The following is a 19,377-nucleotide window of genomic DNA, read 5'->3' on the forward strand; positions in this document are numbered from 1 at the left end:
GTAGAGAACTTGGGATCTTCATACTTAGCTGTTGAGTAAATTGGTCCAGATCTTTTAGGAGAAACAACTTGGCAACACAGACTAAGAGCAAAAATATGTGCAGACTGCAGTGATTGTACTGCTAGACTCTAAGGAAGTATTAAGTATTGAAAAGTCACTATCACAACTATAATCACTACACCTTATTTAAAATAATGCAAGTTGAGAAAATTCTGAACATAACATGGGATCATTTAAAAAAACAATCACAGAAATTATTTAGCCGCTAAAATAAATAGTCTATAAAGACTAAGTAAAATTGGAATGTGCTTATAAACAGACATAATAATATGATGAGAGTAAAATTATGTGAACAGAACAACTATAAGCTAATATATACGGGGAAAAAATTCACAACACGTATGAGTATATAAAGGATGACAGCATTGGTTTTCCCTTTTATCTTTCAAAATGTCAGTAACTAGCACAATTTATACCAAGGAACATGCAAATAAAAGAAAATAAACTTAAGTTATTACTTTAACAATCCTGTCTGTTTACAAAATGCATCTAGAAATAATTCAGAGAGACATGAGGGAGAAAAAGCCATGATAAAGTAATTTATACAAATATCTTTATTTTTTTTTAATGTATAAGGTACACATATGATTGAGGAAGTTGCGCAAGTTCAATAGGGGGAAGATCACAAAGGAAAGGATACATCAAAAATATTTATATGGAAAGCATGAAGATTCGTTCATCTTTCCTTAAAGAACAAGTGCAACATTCTATACAAATGAGAGGATTGTGACAAAGAATTTTAAAGTTCAAGAGCATGTCACAGTAATGAGGTATAATAAAGGACAGGAAGAGTCTTACAGGTTTCTCTCTCGTCCAATACTCACTGAAGTCTCATTCGTTTTTCAGGAGGGCCTTTAGTGCTCACTGTCTGTTGGACATTCTTGGTGGCCTCCTTCTCCTCAGATTTTACAGTTTCTGGTATAGGTTCGGCTTCTTTCTTTGTCTGATCCACTTGACATCAAAAGCATATATTGTTTGGAGGTTGGAGGTGGAGGAATGACCAATGTAGACAACAATTAATGTGAATGGTTCTGATTCTCAAATTTAGTTAGAACTGCTTGTCTCAAGTTCTAATTTATCTGTTTCAGGCCAATGTATAAGAATCTACTTATAAACCTAAAAACCTGATTATCCATGCAAATCTGACACTACACAAAAACACATGGCATTTAAATAAGCCATTATATACAAACAAGACATGTAATTATTCTGTACCAGTTCAACAGTTTAATACCTATTTTCAATAGTGTAACAGACCTTTTCACACTGATATCTGAACTAAAAACAACCTCAAATCATCTCATTTTCTCCTACCTTCTCAATGCCATTTCTTCCTAATTCATGTTTTTAATAATAATACACTATTATAAAAGCATCATTCTTGACAATTTAGCATATCTGGGAGAGAGAGGTAAGGGGTAACAAACTACAATGAAAGTCTCAAAGGACAAAATGCCCATAACTCATCTCGATGCTACAGTTTCTACCGTGTTAAGTAATTTATTTATTTGGTTTTCTTTCAAGTTTAGTAAGAATATCAGAGGAACCATACCTGGGACAGGCTTTTCTCCAGACTTTTGCTGTAATTTAAATTTAAAAAGTGGGGAGACGGGGGAGAAGAAAACAAGACAGGTTAGCAAGTTTTCTTCCTTCTTGAGTCCATAATTCTAATTAAAATTACACCTTCATTCAAATTACACTTAATACAAATTATAAATGACTTCATGAAAAGGAACTACTATTCCTGTACCATTATAAAGTTATCATTTGCACTCCAGAAAAGACACAAATCTAAAACTAGAACAAAAGAGTCAAACATTGAAAACCCTTGAACTTCTACAAAGCCCTCTGCCTCTGTACCTGAGCTACACTGCTTTACAAAAAGTAAAGTAAAATCAAATGGGAGAGAATAATGGAGACTTTTAAGATTCTAGAGGCACATTTGTTTAGGGAATATGAGCTATAAGAACGTATAACCAAGTTTAGATGAATCCTCAACTTTTAAAGTTGTAACGTGTGGGACGTAAAGAAACGAAGTATTCTGCTGTGAATATAAGGTTTCTAGTGAGTAAAATTACACTACAGGAAAAAATGGGGAGATTAGCAGTCAGGAACAAGGTGAGATCCTCCATTCTCTACACCCAATCTTTCACTTGGTTGGACACTACTGTCTCATTCCAAACTTAAATGCTTTAAAACACATGTTCTCTCCTCTTCTCTCAAGGTTTATAACCTGCTCCTGATCTTCAGCCAATGACTTATCCTCCATGTTAAAAAAAAAAACAACCCAAGTTCCCATTCATCTACCTCCCTCCAAATTTATACCTTTACAAACACACACACACCTTATTCCCTGTCATCTCAGAAGAAAAGCGCTCTCCCACCCCCAGACCCCATGTCTTCTTGTCTATTGCTATGACTAAAGACTACAAGATTTTGTTATCACCTGTTCCAGATTACTGCTGCCAACTGCCTACTAGCCCACTCCAATCTCAAGTTCTAGGAACCATTACATTTAATAATCAAAAAATACTATTCTCGGGCCTCCCTGGTGCTCAGGAGGTTAAACACCGCACTCTGAAGCAATCCACAGCCTCTGCAGCACAAGTTCAATCCCTGGGCCAGCCAGGGAGCAACCCACATGGCGCAGCAGACCTCTCCTGTCTCGCCCGCTGCTCCCCTCAGCAATGTGTTTCGGTCAATCTGCCGATTCTGTTCCCCACTCTGTCTCTAGTGAGTCCTCTCACCCCCTGCACCTCTGGCCTGTACCCCAGTTCTTGTATGCATAAATAAATAAATCTTTAAAAAACAAAACAAAACATACTATTCTCTATTGTGCAGAAAAGGTTAACACAGGAGGTCTGACACTGCTATCCTTAGAAAGGTCAGTCTGCAAAACTGGTCACTGGCTACAGACTAGTACTTGGATTCTGGGAGGGTTTCCACTACTCCCTTAGCAGGTAATGGAGGCTCGCTGTGCCTAGATTACTTGTACAAATAATGCCGTTTATGCTGACTGTCTGCTTTTCTTTAGGGAATGTGGAAAATGGCATATGCTAGATAAAGGGTACCACCATGATGAACCCTCCTATGCCCCCAAAACATATGAGCACCATAAGTCATTAAAGGACTTCCTTGGGCAGAAATTTCACATGCATGTTGCTGCATTTTTATTGCTGAGAAAAAAGAGCCTTGTGTGAGCCCTCATGGCAAGGTATGAGTGTAAGTCTGTACATGGATTCCCTCTTGCCTCCTCGTGTGTCTTCTCTCCTTCTACGGAGCTGTATTATTATGTCACTAATAAATCCTGCCAATCCTTCAAGCAAATCCCAGTACAGTGGGAGGCATGGGAACCCTAAACATAGCCACATTAACACATATTTTATGAATAAATTAGGACTTAAACATGTGTAAAAGTAATTTAGGAAAATAAATTTTTCTTTTAAAACAATGGTAGAACACTGATGAAGTAAAAAATTGAGAGGAACTATTCTTATGTTGTTAACACTAACCATTTGAACTATATTGGCAAAGGAACTGTATATGGACATTGGATAATGTCATTACCTACTGATGCTTACTGTCTCATCCTTTTTAGTGAATAATGCCAGATAATCTAGCAGGATGTGGCTTGAGATGGGAAAAAAAATGATGGCACCGTTCTGACAAAATGTAGTCAGGTAGTCTTGGGATAAGCCTAGCAGAAATGATATCCTATAATGTTCTAGTAACTTCTGAAAATAGCCCAGCAAAGACATTCATCATAAAATGTTCTGAGGGCCTGAATTTCCATCACATTAGTATTAGTGTAACTTTCAGTAATAACAAGAATTAAAACATGAAAAAAGGAGCTTCAAACAAGCAGGCAGAAGTCGCAAGCTACAAATGATTCTGGCAGACACAATGGGTAAACAAGGAGTTCACAGGAGATTTCAGATCTATTTTTTTCCCTTGATCTGAGAGAAACACTATGAGTACAAGGAACAAAGTACTATTAACAGTTCTAAAGAAAGTCATCCTTCCCTAGTTGAGTTACACATAGTTTGATGTACTCTATCTTTAGAAATTAGTTTTTGGACTTTGTATGACTAAAAGAAAGTGCACTTTTAGAAAATAACAAGCATGACTACGCTAAGCCTTCAAAAGAAAAATCTAAAATTCTCAAGGAAATAATATGAAGTCTGCAACCTGCTTCAAAATAATTGTGAAGAAGGGGGAGAAGATATAAAACAAGATTGGCCATGTATGATAATTGTGGAAGCGAGACAATGGTCCATGAGGGTTTCACTTTAAATTATTTGCTCTATTTTTACTTTTGGTATGTTTTTAAATTCCCATAATGTTCTATAAGACAAAGATTTTGTTTTGTTTTATTAAGATACATTGTCCAGTTTAGTTCACCAGTACAGGACAGCAAATGTGATTCAAGGCAGGAGCCCTTGTCAGAAAAAAAAGGAGTAGTCATTCAGCAGAACTACCTCACAACCCAACAGAATGTAAACTACTGAATGTTCTGGAGGTTGGTCAATAAAATAGAACCCTTAGCAATATATATATATATATATATATATATATATATATATATATATATATATATATATAACAAGCCTTTTCTTTTCCTATGTTCTAAACTTTGGTGAGCCAGCAAAACCAAGTCTAATTAATTCTGGACCTGCACTAGTTTATTTCAAATGCCCAAGTCACATGTGTCTAAAGACTACTGAACTGTGCTAGTCTAGGTGTCCTTCAACCAGTTTACCTAGTGGTAAATATTGTGTACTCAATGACTGTATGGCCAACGACACCTAACCTCTTATACCTTATAGTGGTTATGTACACCCAACACACAGCTAAAAGTCATTAACTCATTTATTCAATAAACACTATTTCATCTTTCAGTGCAATTTATGAGATTTTTTTTTTTCTAAACTGACTTTTTGTTCTGATTTCCAACAGTGTGCTCTGCTCTTCTCACCACCAAATCATCAGTCCAACAGCATGTGTCTCTTAGTGGAAGCAGGGAAGAGGGAAGGTGTGGCCTGTTTTACATTATCTCATGGTATGAAAAATCTCATTTAAACTAAATCTACCCTTGAAAGTCTCTGAAACAGGCCCCCAACAAGAAAAACAGTGTATCTGACTGTTTTGACTGGACCTTTTGTGTCCACAGCCTTGCAAAGACCCATAAACAAGTCTAAACATATGTTCATATACCCCATCTCATACTTACTTCACTTCAAAAATTCACTTAGCAGAACAGCAGATGGATTTGCTATTGCTCTTGGAACCACACTCCATAATAACATAGTGGAATTTGTATTACTTAAACACCAATCTTATATAACTATTTTCTATTACTCATATCCTCCACTTATGATGCCATATCCTATACCACAACTGCTCTATTCTTTTTGTCATAAATTTTTAACTAGGACCTAGACATGAGGTTGGATAGCAGCATACAGAATGAAAACAGCATGTATTTCACATTCTAGTTTTATTACCATCCATGACATGTCCAGTAACCCTTTAAATGAGAATATTATCTATATGCAGTTCTCATAATTCATTAAGATTCAATGAGGAATTAAACTTAAAAACACATTAATTACATTTCCTTTGCCCAATTCATTAAGTCCTTAAAAATCTTTCCTTTGATTCATAGCTCATTTTTTTAAAACTAATGAGGAAAATCAGTATTTTTAGATCACAATGTAGAGTTGTAAATTAAAAATAAAGTGTCAAATCAATTATTAACCACATTACCTGCACAAATTTGGGAGGAAATTTCTGTCTAAGGTCTAGGAGTAAAGCATCCACACGCTGTCTCTGGAAAATAGAGCTTGGTTCTTCTTTCCTTTTAGCTTTAGGTTTGACTTTCTCTATTAAAATACAAACCAAATTAAAGCTGTCTCTAATAGTAGGGGGTCTTATATTTTACAAATATTTGCCCTCCATAAATATACTTCATTATTTTTAATGGCTGCTATTCAAAATATAATCTTCCCAAATAAATTAAATATAGCATAAGCATAGAAGTATTCTAACTTTCCCTGTTAAATGAAATTTATATTCTAACATTTAAAAAGCCAATGTCTTTTAAAGATATTTCAATTTTTACCATGTAAGCATGGACATAAATTTCAAAATTACCTAAGTCCCAATCCATATTATTGGTTTGAAATTGTCTTGTGCATACTATAAGTAAGTTAGTCTTTTCCCGAAATCTAATAGGTGTAAACGGAAATGTGATTTTCTTAAAACTCCAAGCTACCACACTTAGTAATGAAGACAAAAATTCACTGAAAAATAAAACAAGCCAAACAGAAGATCATGAAGACAGGAAAGAAAAGAACTTGCAAGGGAAATTCTTACGTTAATCACATGTGAAACTTTCCCAGGAAGGAGGTGTATTGTGGAACTGTCTCTTAATGAAGGGTTCCAGTTTTACGCCAAACATTTCATTAGGGTGGGACAAACAGCACCTGGGAGAAGTCTAGTCAACTGATGCAAGCTTTCCTATGCCAAAGGTTGCTGCCTACAACTACTAAGAATAAATACAACTTGGGCCTCCCCGGTGGCGCAGCAGTTGAGCACTGGGTTGTGAAGCTGCCCGCAGCCTCTGCAGCGCAGGTTAGATCCCCGGCTGCTCCCTGGCCACTGGAGGAGGGTCCCACATGGCGTGCAGACCTCTCCTGCCGCCCGCTGCTCCCCTCAGCAGTGCACCTCGGTCCTTCTGCCTGCTCTGCTCCCCGCTCTGGCTCTGGTGAATTCTCTTACCCTCCCACGCTTCTGACTATACCCAGTGCTTGCATAAATCAATCAATCAATCAATCTTAAAAAAAAAAAAAAAAAGAATAAATATAACTACACCTGAAAGACCATTCATTCCAAAGGTCTGAATTCTATTTAAAGTTTGCATTCCTGCAGCAATTTATTCTAAGCTGCTATTTCTCAGCAAAGGAAATTCAGATGGCAGGCACACTAGTATAGATATATTTCCAGAAATACTTTTACTGATAAGTGAGGTACAAGACAAGGAATGGGTTAGCGGTTATAGAACCTAGAGAATGTACAATCAAGACAGGTAATTACATGGAAAGATCAGAAAACAGACTGGTTATCTGAAGATAAGGCTCTAACAGCACCTTTCCTACTTTTAATATTGGGGGGGATTTGGGTTCAGATTACAAAATGACTGAAGATAGGTAAACAAGAAATATCATTACTCATTCCTCATCACTGATTTGCTCTGTATGGGAAATAGCTCTAATAGGAAAGCTATTATTACTACATCTAGTTACATGAGTTATAGTTGACAATGCCATTATCCCATGAAGAGTCTTCATATGGAGAAGTAAAATACACTCAGAAATCATCAAGTCTTTTTCTTAAAGAAAACAACACTCAGAAAGCCAAGGGATTTAAGAGGGTCTAGGGGTCCAACATACCTTGCTCTTCATGATCTTTGAAGTGCCACCAATACCCTTTGGAAGGATGGTATCGACAGTATGACATAGCTTCATCAAAAGCTGACTGAATGCCATGCACTGCAGTAAGCTTGTAAAAAGAAACAAATCGCGAATTTCTCATTAGTTCAACCAAAATTTCCAAAGTACTCACAAAATATTATATATGCAAGATAGTAATCTCATTTTTCAGAACCTAAATCAGTTGGAGCTGTAATATATACTTTTAACATGAAGATGGCACAGAACAACCAGGGTTCAAGATATTTTAAGTTTATACTTTACACCAACTTAACCAAGGAGGGAAACTTCTATTTGATTCTTAGAAGCAAGATAACTCAATTATAAGCTTTCTTTAGTGTTTAAGGAATGTGAAGATACTTACCACTCTAGAGTTTATAACTGATCCCAAGTCTGGTGCCTGATAGATCACTCCAGCAATGATATAATAATCAGCCATCGGGATAACTAAGGCAGTTTTAGGAGGGAAAAATTGTTTATGAATATATGCAAACAAGCTGCTTAGCAGATTTCCATAAAAAGAACTAAAATTTGCCCTTTTCCATGTTAAAGCTTAAAGGCACATTTTGGCAATTCCTGTTTTTATAAATAAAGTTGTATTAGAAGCCACACCCATTAATTTATATTATTACCTAGGGCTGCTATAGCACTTGGTGAGCAGTTGTAACAGAGGCCATAAGGCCCACAAAGCCTATAGTTACTCTGGATATTCACAGAAAAAAACTGACAACTCCTACCCCAGAGGAGTGCTTCTCAAACTTTTAATGTGCATCTGAATCACCTGAATATCTTGCTAATATGGATTCACAAAATCTGAAGTGATCCAATGCTACTCTCAATCGTACTTAGGGGCAACCATACATTTGAGGAGATATTTGTTTAGGTTTTCTATTTCTTCATCCAGTTCTGGATGACTGCAGAGTTAAAGGAATTTGTCCATCTCTTCTAGATTGTTGAATCTGTTGGCCTATAAATGTTCATAGTAATCTCTGATTATCCTCCGGATTTCTGCTGTGTCTGTTGTCATTCTTCCTCCTTCATTTATATTCCTATTTCTTTGGGCAAAACCAACTTTTAGAACCCCAATTTTTTCAGCAAGTCATTCTCTGTACTCAATACTAGGGTGAAGGTTGCCCCTAAATGTACTGTTGAAGGTATATAACTGGGAGATGCAGCTAGTGATCTCTGGAATATGTGACTAGCTCTTTCATTCAAGTCTGAATTCTATACAGTTCAATATGTTTCTAAAGTAAGTTTCTGTTTGGTAGTATAACCCAGTTAAGACTTTTGGTTGAATATATCCATTAGAACTTCCAACTGATCCTCTATGAATTTGGTGTAACTACATCTACTATATATTTCATAATAGAATTAGACTCAGTAGACTGAGATGAGAAGGAATATTACTCAGAATGCTCAAGATCCAGTTGGAACAGCTATGCTCAATAGGAAGAGGTGTCTTCAATATAGTGAGTTACTCTATCAGTGCTTAGAATTGCTGTTGGCATGCTGGAAGACTCCAGATGTCCAAGCAACAACCAGTGGAACTTGGCTTTTGAAACATTTCATAAATGATAGTTATGGCTAATATACCACCCTGCCTAGACAATTTGTACAAATGCTATGAATTTCCTAGAGATTTTGGAATTTCTTCAGGCAAAGGTGCCTACCTGATTAGCCTTAATAAAAATTCTGGACTTGACTCAAGCATCTCAAATGGATTTCCTTGAATAAAGATACTACACACATGGGACTACATTTCACTACTGGAGAGAGGGTACACTTGATGTTGTCCCTTGCAGGACAACAAATTTAGGCATGTCTATATGCTGAGCCTGCTGAGTCCTCTCAGCAAAGCACTGAACATGTTACCTCGTCTTAGAGATATCCCCAAAACAACCCAATCCAAAAAAAATAAGAACATACAGTGGTATGTATCATGTATCATGGTATTTTAAGAAGAAAATTATGTCTGAAGCTTACACATTTTACCTTGGGTAGGGGACTGCCGCTGTTGTTTCCGAACGATAAAAAGAATGGGTTCTTGAGCATGTAAAAGAATGTATTCCACTCCAACCATCTGACTGAAAACAGAAAACAAACATCCAGATTTATAAAATGCCTACAATTTTGTAGAACACACAAGTTGTTAAACAAAAATAGAGCAAAAATTTAAATAGGATTGGAACTACCTATGTTTGATGCAAAAAAATGGTTGTTCAATAAAACTGGCTATTTTCCCAGTTAGGCAGAATACAGAGAAAGATTTGGTTTTTAAACAGAATTTCTCTACAAAAACTCAAGATAACCTTAATTCTGAGTTCATGACTGAAATGAAGAGCATACATTACAAAATGGCAACCAAAATACTATGCTTCCTAAGATCTACAAATATATTTAAAACATACAAATATACATGAAGGCTACCCATCCTGACTCTACATCTCAACTATATATTTTACCCGACTAGAAAACATCAAAAATATTATCCTAGACCCAACAAACTTTTTAATCTGACAGACTGCTTAAAAGTATCAACTTGTCTTAATAGTTGTAAATATTTGCCTCGTAACAAAAACTATTTAAAATACTAGAAAATTTTAATTTCATAAGCTTCCCTAATGTTCAGCTGCAAATGACCAGATGAAAAATTATATGGTTGTTTCAGAAACTTTTGTAATAGTAATAAATTCTTAATTATTTGGTATCCTAAATTTAAAGAAATCTGCTTCACATTTGTTTAGCTAAAATTTCATTTCTCATATAAAGAAAAATCTACTATAAATCAGACTATGCTTTTAAGATATTAAATTAGATGCAGAAAAGACAATACGTATGGTTATCTTGTTGAGGACAATAGTTGAACTACTAAAATCACTCATTAGATCTACATCTATATTTTAATTGAAAGATGCTGTAAGAAATTTTGCAGAAAAACTTCCTAGGATATAAGTGACGCTAGCTGTCTCTCAACAGCCACAAAGGACTGGATTCCAAGACTCCCACAGGCACCAAAATCCATGGATGCTCAAGTCCCTTATAAGAAATCATATAGTATTTACAAAAAACCCACACTCATCCTTCTGTAGACTCTAAATAATTTGCAATTACTTATAATACCTAAAAGAAGTTAAATGCTATATAGTTGTTATACTATATATTTTCAGAAAATAACAATAAGAAAATAGTCTATACACGTACAGACACAACCATCATAGGCTTAACTCCATAGCACAGCTGACCCTTGAACAAGGGTTTGAACTGCATGGGTCCACTTCCAGGTGGACCTATATCCCATATCCATGGATTGTGCAATCCATGGACTCAAGCAACCATTGGTGTCCACTGTTTGAATCCATGAATGCAGAACTGGTAGACACAAAAGGCTGACTGTATTAATAATTGTTTTGTACGTCAAACTTGTATAAACTGAAAACTATTTCTTCCAAAATTTTCTATCTTGTACTTCTTGATTAATTCATTCACACAGTTGGAAAGTACCATTCACTGCAAAATCTCTACTTGGGCAAAGAGGCTTCATTCTCACAATAACTTACTTTAAGTGTTCTAATGTTAACCTCTGCATTTTGACCACTTCATTATTGCATGTCCTGTCATAAAAAGGATTACTTCTTTCTGAAAAGTAATCCAGGACACTTCCACTGTTCAAAATAGGAATCCAGGAACTGTCAACCCAAGAGATTCCCAGCAGATTATCTATAAAAAAGAAACAAAATGATAAAGTATGACAAAATAGAACAAAATCGAATTCAACAGACTTTTACTAAGTATCTATGTAGTAAGGCACTATGATAATAAGGATAACAGGGATCTTAACCTACAATATTCTTACAGTCTAACATGATAAAGAAAGCAGAGACAACACTACACTATAACAAATGTTTAAACAAATGTGTTATTATAGCACAGCTGAGTAGAATACTTTACCTGTAGGTGAATACTTTACCTGTAGGTACAGAAGGAGATGGATTTCAACATTGTACATTAAAAAGTAAATATAGGCTAACCATAGAGAAAAGTGGCAAAGTAATTCTAAGTAGAAAAAATATATATGCAAAGATAAGAAAACATAATAGTATAGTATGCTTAGGGAGTAATATGATTAGGTGAAGAAAGCACAGTCATATTGCTTCACATTTTAAAGCAGGATTAAATCTCAAATTTTTCAAAATACAAAAGAAAAAAAAATAGGGTAAACAGAGCTAGATACCATTAAGTAATAAGCTTTTATTGGTTACTGACTATTGGCTACAATGTTTCACACTAATGGCTATACTAAATCCCACTAGGTCTGACACAATCATCAAAATGCTTATGCAAAATGTTCAAAGGAGGGCCCGGTGGCACAGCGGGTTGAGCGCTGTGCTGTGCTTGAGCGCTGTGCTGTGAAACTGTGGATAGCCTCTGCATTGAGGGTTCGATTCCCAGCTGGCCAGGGAGATTCCCACACAGCGTGGCAGACCTCTCCTGCCTCTCCCACTGCTCCCCTCAGCAGTGTCTTCAGCCCATCTGGCTGTTCTGCTCCCCGCTCTGTCTCTGGTGAATTCTCTCACCCTCCTGTGCCTCTGACTGTACCCCAGTTCTTGTATAAATAAATCTTTAAAAAAAAAAGTTCAAAGGAAAATGAACTGAAAACTTCAACCTCTCCTATACTGCAATCTCTTCTGGCATTTTTCAAAAAAGTCAGACCTAATCCAATCTGACAAGCAGTTCTGAACAAAATTAATCAAATGAGATAAAACACGCTACATGCATTATAAAAGAGGAAACTGATGAAGTATGTTAATGACCAAATCAGTCCAGACCATAAGATATTCATCACAAATACGTCCTGTCATAATGAAATATATAAGAAACCAGGAAATTAACATTTTCAGGAAAAACCAGATTTTCTAATGAAAAATAAGGATAATCATTTTCAGTTTTAAACACTACAGTTACTAGCTTTGTTTAAAGCAATGTTTACACACTTCTTATTTCCTTAGGAATGACTATTTAGGAGGACTTGCAGAAAGGCAATTTTTGGTTTATTTCTCACTTAAATAGCAGAAACTAACACTTACAGATCATTTCAGCATAGACAAAGGAACAACCTGAAGAGACTACTAATTAGCCAATAAATATGGACATGAGGTGACTAGGAACTGGTAGAAAGTAATGGCAATGCACAAGAAGAAAAGGACAGAAGGGATATTTTTAGGAGGAAAAAGAAATAATTTCCTGAATGACCAATTATAAAGTCTGCAAAACTCTATAAACAATAACTCATTTAGGGAAGCAGTAATAGTAGACTTGGCTTGGATACACTGAATTTAAATATGGAATCAAATTCTTAGAATTAGGAATTGTAAGTCTCATCTGCCCCAAACAAGAAAAGCATATTGACAATTAGCAAATATCTGACAAGTTAATTTCCCATATCTTAGTTTTCTAATCTATTTGAAATAGTATTTATGTGCTACCTTACATAGGCAAAATGCTTAGTATTTTGTAATAATTCAACAAATGTTAATTGTGATTACAGTAGGCCTGTAGCAAATTTACTTTAAGAGCATAATGAATAAACTGATTTCTGTCTTAATCGCAGCTAATCTAGTCTGTGACTCTTTTTTCCTGTTTGCTTTTTTTTAAAAAGAGATCCCTTTCATTCTCAAAAGAGTATGATTTTAGCAGATAATTTAAATGGTCATGTTAGGATAAATTCATTTCAAATGTCACTATCTGTACAAAGTCATTCTCTACTTCGCAAGACAAAAATAATGACTTCTTTATGTTCTCATAGACGTTTTTATACACTTTTATTACATGGTATCATAACCCAGAAATACAAATGTGTTCCCATTAAATTCTGAGTCTTTAGAGAACTGGGACTGTGTTTTACTCATCAGAAACTACCATAGAACTGATTGCAATACTCAGCAAATGTTTATAAATGCATATTATGAAGGCCAAGGAAAGTACAGTGTCATTTACTCTACTGGTCAAATGAGGGGGAAAAAAATCTATGTTAAGTTTCATACAGAGGGGAGAAGCAGGTGGGGAGCAATGCATGGTATGTCCATGGACTTTGGCAGAGGTCTATGGGTGCACCGGTGGTGGGTCTAGTAAGATACAATGAAGAAGTGTGTGCCTGTATCTCTGACACATACATGCTGTTGAACACCAATGTTACCTCAATGAAAAATAATACAATTTTAAAACATGAAAGTCAAAAAACAAAACAAAGTTTCATGCAGGTCAGGTCAGATAACAGAGTGAAGATGCTGGGTTCACCTCCACATATTCACAACTAAGTACAACAGAGCAAAGCTGACACCACTGAAAGAGAAAAGGACAACTACCACATATATCAGGAGCAATGGTATGATGGAAAAGGGCAGGAAAAACCTTAACTAAACTGTGTTTAGGGCCTCCCTGGTGGCGCAGCGGTTGAGCGCTGGGTTGCGAAGCTGCCCGCAGCCTCTGCAGCGCCGGTTCGATCCCAGGCTGCTCCCCGGCCACCGGAGGAGGGTCCCGCATGGCGCGCAGACCTCTCCTGCCGCCCGCTGCTCCCCTCAGCAGTGTACCTCAGTCCTTCTGCCTGCTCTGCTCCCCGCTCTGGCTCTGGTGAATTCTCTCACCCTCCCACGCTTCTGATTGTACCCAGTGCTTGTATAAATAAATAAATGTTTAAAAAATAAAATAAAATAAATGGGCCTTCTTTAAAAAAAAATAAATAAATAAAATAAACTGTGTTTAGTGTTTGCATTGATACTGTGCAGCACAACCCATGAAAGGGAGGGGAGGCCAAGGTATGGGACCCCTTCTGCTATTGTTAACTCAGGGGCACTCCACACCAGACTTTGGAGACCCATCACTGTATTGCAGAAGCGGGTACACCAAGCTGGCATGCAGGACAGCGGATGCACCACAAGAAAACAATCGGAGTAAGGATGCAGTGATTGATTTCAGCCTGGTCTAGAATAAGCTGGAGCCTGAACCTGCAAGGGGAGCCCAATCAGATCACCTGTTGTCTCCCATAGAAGAGATTATTTGCAACCTGACGCTACAATATTCAAAACATCTGCCTTATCACCACCCTAGACAACCAGGCCAAAACCTATGAAAGGTGTTGCTACAGAGTTTAAGCACCTGGACCTTAATAACAGGAGCAAGAGCCCCAAGGTAAAGCTCCAAATAGGAAAAGAGAACAATTTCAGGCATGTGGCCCAGTCTCAGCTGTAGCTACAACCCCTTGCTACATCTAGTGTTCAACCTACAGTCTAGAGGTTGAAGCAGGCAAGTGTCTATAGGAGATATTATGGCCAAGAAATTGGCCTACGGAAGGGGATCTCTATGGAGCCCCAACACACAACTTGGGTACCCATAGTACAGTAGGAAGTTTGAACTGCTGATGCTCACTGGTGCTCACCTGATGCACCTTTTGGTGCCCTACTACAGATAAGCCATTACCAGCACCAGTGCCCTGGTCACATGAACAGGTGCAAAGGCAGTAATCTATGAAATAACAGATACCTAAAAATCTGGGTAAACAACGTAGGATTATATACAGCTTATTGCAGGAGGGGCATAAACACAAAATATTATGAAAAAAATCCCTATTATAACCCATAAAAACTAAAAACGAAGTGACAACATATCACAAATACTCAAGTGAAAAAATCCTGAAAGAAGTTTCAACACAGCAGAACTTAAAAATATGCCAGAAAAGAAGTTTAAAAAGTTCATAATCACTTTTAATAATGAAGTGCTGGTCAAAACCACACCCATGAAAATAGCACACATTAAATAACAAGTGCTGGAGAGGATTCAAAGTGGAACCCTATCACACTGTTGCTTGGAATGCACATTGGTTCAGCCATTTTGGAAAGCAATTGATTTACCACAAAATACTAAAAGTGGATATACCATACCACACAGCGCACTCACTCTTGGGCACCTGTCCAAAGAACATGAAACCATCAACTACAAAAAAGCATATGCTTTAGGATGTATATTGCAGCATTATTTACAATAGCTAGGATCTGGAAACAACCTAAGTGCCCACTAGAGGGCTGGACAAAGAACAAACGATACATCCAAAAATGGAACCCGATTCAGTCATAAGGAAAGATTAAATGTTGCCATTTACTGCAAAACGGAAGGAGTTGTGGGAATTATGTGTAGTGATGTAAGTCAAAATGACAGACATATATTTGACATTTATATAATGGATGGTTCAACATAGTAGTATACTTATAAAAACTAGCCCACTAACATAAGTAGTGAGGTTTCTGAGGTTACCACCAGAGGGGGAGTGAGATAGGATTAAAGGGTAAGAGTGGTGGTGGTGGGAAAAACTGTTTAAATAAATCAATTAAAACCTTAAAAGCCAAGTCTCGTGCAAGTGTAGGAAGTTTTGTGGAAGCCATTACAATAGTAAAAGATAAAGATATTTGCACATGACTCTTACATGAATTTTTCTTGAGAATTACCATCATAATATCTCCTCCCAACCCAGAGAAACATGGTCTGTTTGAAACTAAATTTGCATGCTTCAGTTACTTTTAATCGCTCTCTGTTCTCTCTTTGGGATTCCAGAGCCCAATTCCCAAGCTTTTTTTTTTTTTTTAAACTAAAACGGATGTGTATACACTTGCTGAAAAGAAAATGCATGGCCTAATGCTACCAGTGATCAGGTAGTAATTAAGGGATTGCCTCTCCATATATATATCCACTGATTCAACAAATATTTGAGTAACTTCACCATTCAGATGCACGAATGAAAACGACCCCTGGCCTCAGTAACTGCTGAGAGTTCGACAGAAAGGATTACAAATTTAAAATAATTTTTAAAAAACAAAACAGAAGAAAGCCTCAGGAATTCATGCTCAGGGACGCGTCAGGAAATGCTATCAAAAATAAGACAATCGCCGCGCTAAGTCGGCACGAGAGGAACTAAATCAGGTTGGCTCATTACCCCAAATCCAGCCCAATGGCCATTTCTGCTCCCCGGAGAAGAGCCCCAATACTGTTGCAGAGAAATGCGTGTAGAACACAACTTTAAGTCTGAGGCTTTAAAGTCAAGAGCTGCTTCTAATCCCTTCCGTTTTGACAGGTATAAAAGACGCCCGAGGGGCTGGGAAAAATTAAGCAACTTTTGGCGAGATTATACCTTTGGGCCGTTCACAGAAACCATTCACAACAGCTTGAGGAACAGCACAAAGGAATCTGAACCTTGCCCCCGCGAGCTATAAACCCCCAAATCAGACCCCAGACAATCAGGAAACAAAAAGCAACGGGTTGAGCACAGCGCTGTGAAGCTGTCCGCAGACTCTGCAGTGCCGGTTCGATCCCCGGCCGGCCAGGGAGCAACCCACATGGCGCAGCAGACCTCTCCTGCCTCGCCCGCTGCTCCCCTCAGCAGTGTATTTCAGTCAGTCTGTCTGTTCTGCTCCCCACTCTGTCTCTGGGGAATCCTCTCACCCCCCGCATCTCTGGCCTGTACCCCAGCTCTTGTATAAACATAAATCAATCCTTTAAAAAAAAAAAGTAAAAGCACAGGTTACCTCGGATATCCACCGCCGCCATAATTCCAAACGCGTTCGCGGGTTCTCCTTCCGGCGCAGAACAGACGTAGCAACCAGGACGACGGAAGCGGTGGATTGACAATCTTAGCGCTGGCCAGAGGGAACGCAAACAAGGGGCGGAGACTGCGAGGCCGCGAAGAAAGGCAAAGAGAGGGGCGGGGCTGGGAGGTGGAGCTGGGGCGGAAGGGGGCGGGGCGGAGAGGAGGGAGGGGCGGAGAGGAGGGAGGGACGGGGCGGAGATGAGGGGCGGGGCGAGGCTGGGGGGCGGGGTCGAAGAGGAGGGGCGGGCGGAGAGGAGGGGCGGGGCGGAGAGAAAAGGGCGGGGCGGAGGGGCGGGGCGGAGGGGCGGGGCGGAGGGGCGGGGCGGAGGGGCGGGGCGGGCGGAGGGGCGGGAGAGCTGGAGGTGAAAGAGGCGAGACAGGGGCCACGAGGTGATTCAGGACCCGGAGTTGGAAAGGGGCGGAGAGTAGCGGGGCGGGGCCAGGAGGCAGGGGAGCGAGGGAGTGGCGGGGGCGGGGCGTTGCGATGAGGTTGTGGGGAGACCGAGAACGCGATGGCCGAGGAGAACCTAGGGCCGGGCCTCAGTGGGCTGCGGGCTGGGGGGCAGGAAGGAGAGAACTTGGCAAAGGAAGAGGTTTGCGGTGCTACTGGGGAAAAAATTTAGAAACTCCAGGAGAAAGTGATTGGCCCGAGGCCTTCCCTGTTCTAACGGCTGAGAGATTTGAAAATTTGACCTTGATCTCTGTGACACTTTTTTAAATTACTCTGGTTATTCAGAGCTGAGGATGGAAGCATCGTCAGCTTTAAAAGCCCCGTGTATGCAATGAACTGTTAGATTTAGGAATTACATTCTATCTTTCACCCTGCCCCAAGTGTGGGGGTAGGACTGAGCAGAAAATTTGAGGGCATTAACTTTTACTGACTAAACCCATTAGATCTCTAACCCCATTAAAGAAAGTAATAGATGCCTCTGCGACAAAAATTTCGCAAACAGGACATTCTTCTGACGTAGAACATCAACAAAGTTAAAAGCAAGGGGATACTGCTGAGTCCCTCAGTAATGTGGAGTAGGTAGCAAAACAGAAGAGAGGGAATAACTCTTTGATCTGGAGATATCATAGAAAGCTTCAGAAAGATTCTCAAGTTCCTCTGTCCATAAAAAGAAAATGATGAGGCTATCTGCAAGCAAGTCACAGATAGAAGAGAACCTACAAATCTGAAGGGGCTTTGTGTACAGGGGTAAGGGGCAGGTGCCTATTTCTTACCCCAAAGATAGGTACCGTAAAGGTGTAACTACAACCAGAACTAAACTACAACCCGGGACAAGTGGAGAGGACCATAAATTTACTAGAATTTTCCACCTCATAAACTGGGAGTTAAAATTTTTTAAATCCAAGTGGAATAAAAATATATTGCGCTGTTACATTTCAACTCTTGAACTGGGATCTTATACCCTGAGGTGGTATGTATTTCCTAAGTGTCCCAGCACACATATGCATAGTCACAGAGAATAGCTTTAAAAGACTGGTCTGGGGCCTCCCTGGTGGCACAAGGGGTTAAGTCTCAGCACTAACACCAGGACAACCTGAGTTTGATCCCTAGTCAGGGAGTTGACCTACATGGCACAGCAGACCTCTCCTGCCTCAGCCAGCTGCATCCCTCAGCAGTGTATTCAGTAGACCTGCCTGTTCTGCTCCCCACTCTAGCTCTGTTGAATCTTCTTTCACACTCACACCCCCTACCCCCTGCACCTCTGGCCTGCACCCCAGTTCTTTTTTTTAAAATAAATTTTATTTTTATATTCCTCATACAATTGCAACCCCCTTATTTTGACCCCAATCCCTCCCCTCCCTACCCCCTACCCCCCATAGAGTGTCTCTGGTTCATAGTTTTTTGTTGATTTTGATTTTCACTTTCTTATAGTTATTCATTTTCCTGGTCCCTTATTTAAGTTTTCTAGATTCCTGCTATGAGTGAGACCATCTGGTATTTTTCTTTTTCTTTTTTCTTTTGCACCCCAGTTCTTGTCTGCATAAATAAATAAATCTAAAAAAAAAAAAAAAAAAAGACTGGTCTGGAGGAAATTTTTAGGAAGGCCTGGTCCAGGGTCTTGGTGGAGAGGTTATTCCAAAAGGGGCAGGAAGGGTTTGGGATGGGACATTATGTCCAATAAACAGAAGTGTGAAATCTCAAGATTTTTGTTTTATTTTGTTGGTGTTTTCTTGTGCTTTTATTAG

The 19,377-nt window shown here is 38.7% G+C and overlaps 1 protein-coding gene across 2 annotated transcripts; it reads right to left on the minus strand.

Moving 5' to 3' along the window:
• Nucleotides 1-880: 880 nt before the first annotated feature.
• On the minus strand, nucleotides 881-17,141 carry MED6 (mediator complex subunit 6; the record flags this gene model as incomplete). Of its 2 annotated transcripts, none has more annotated exons than XM_084240425.1 (8): nucleotides 881-1,011; nucleotides 1,613-1,640; nucleotides 5,827-5,942; nucleotides 7,512-7,620; nucleotides 7,915-7,997; nucleotides 9,543-9,634; nucleotides 11,108-11,267; nucleotides 17,120-17,141. In XM_084240425.1, the coding sequence occupies 8 exons, from the start codon at nucleotides 17,139-17,141 to the stop codon at nucleotides 881-883; spliced, it is 741 nt and encodes a 246-aa protein (XP_084096551.1). The 2 variants fall into 2 exon arrangements, with proteins under 2 accessions (XP_084096551.1, XP_084096550.1); XM_084240424.1 differs by having other exon boundaries at nucleotides 7,512-7,641.
• Nucleotides 17,142-19,377: the final 2,236 nt, after the last annotated feature.

Source organism: Talpa europaea, assembly GCF_964194135.1.
Source record: "Talpa europaea genome assembly, chromosome: 8".
NCBI lineage: Eukaryota > Metazoa > Chordata > Mammalia > Eulipotyphla > Talpidae > Talpa > Talpa europaea.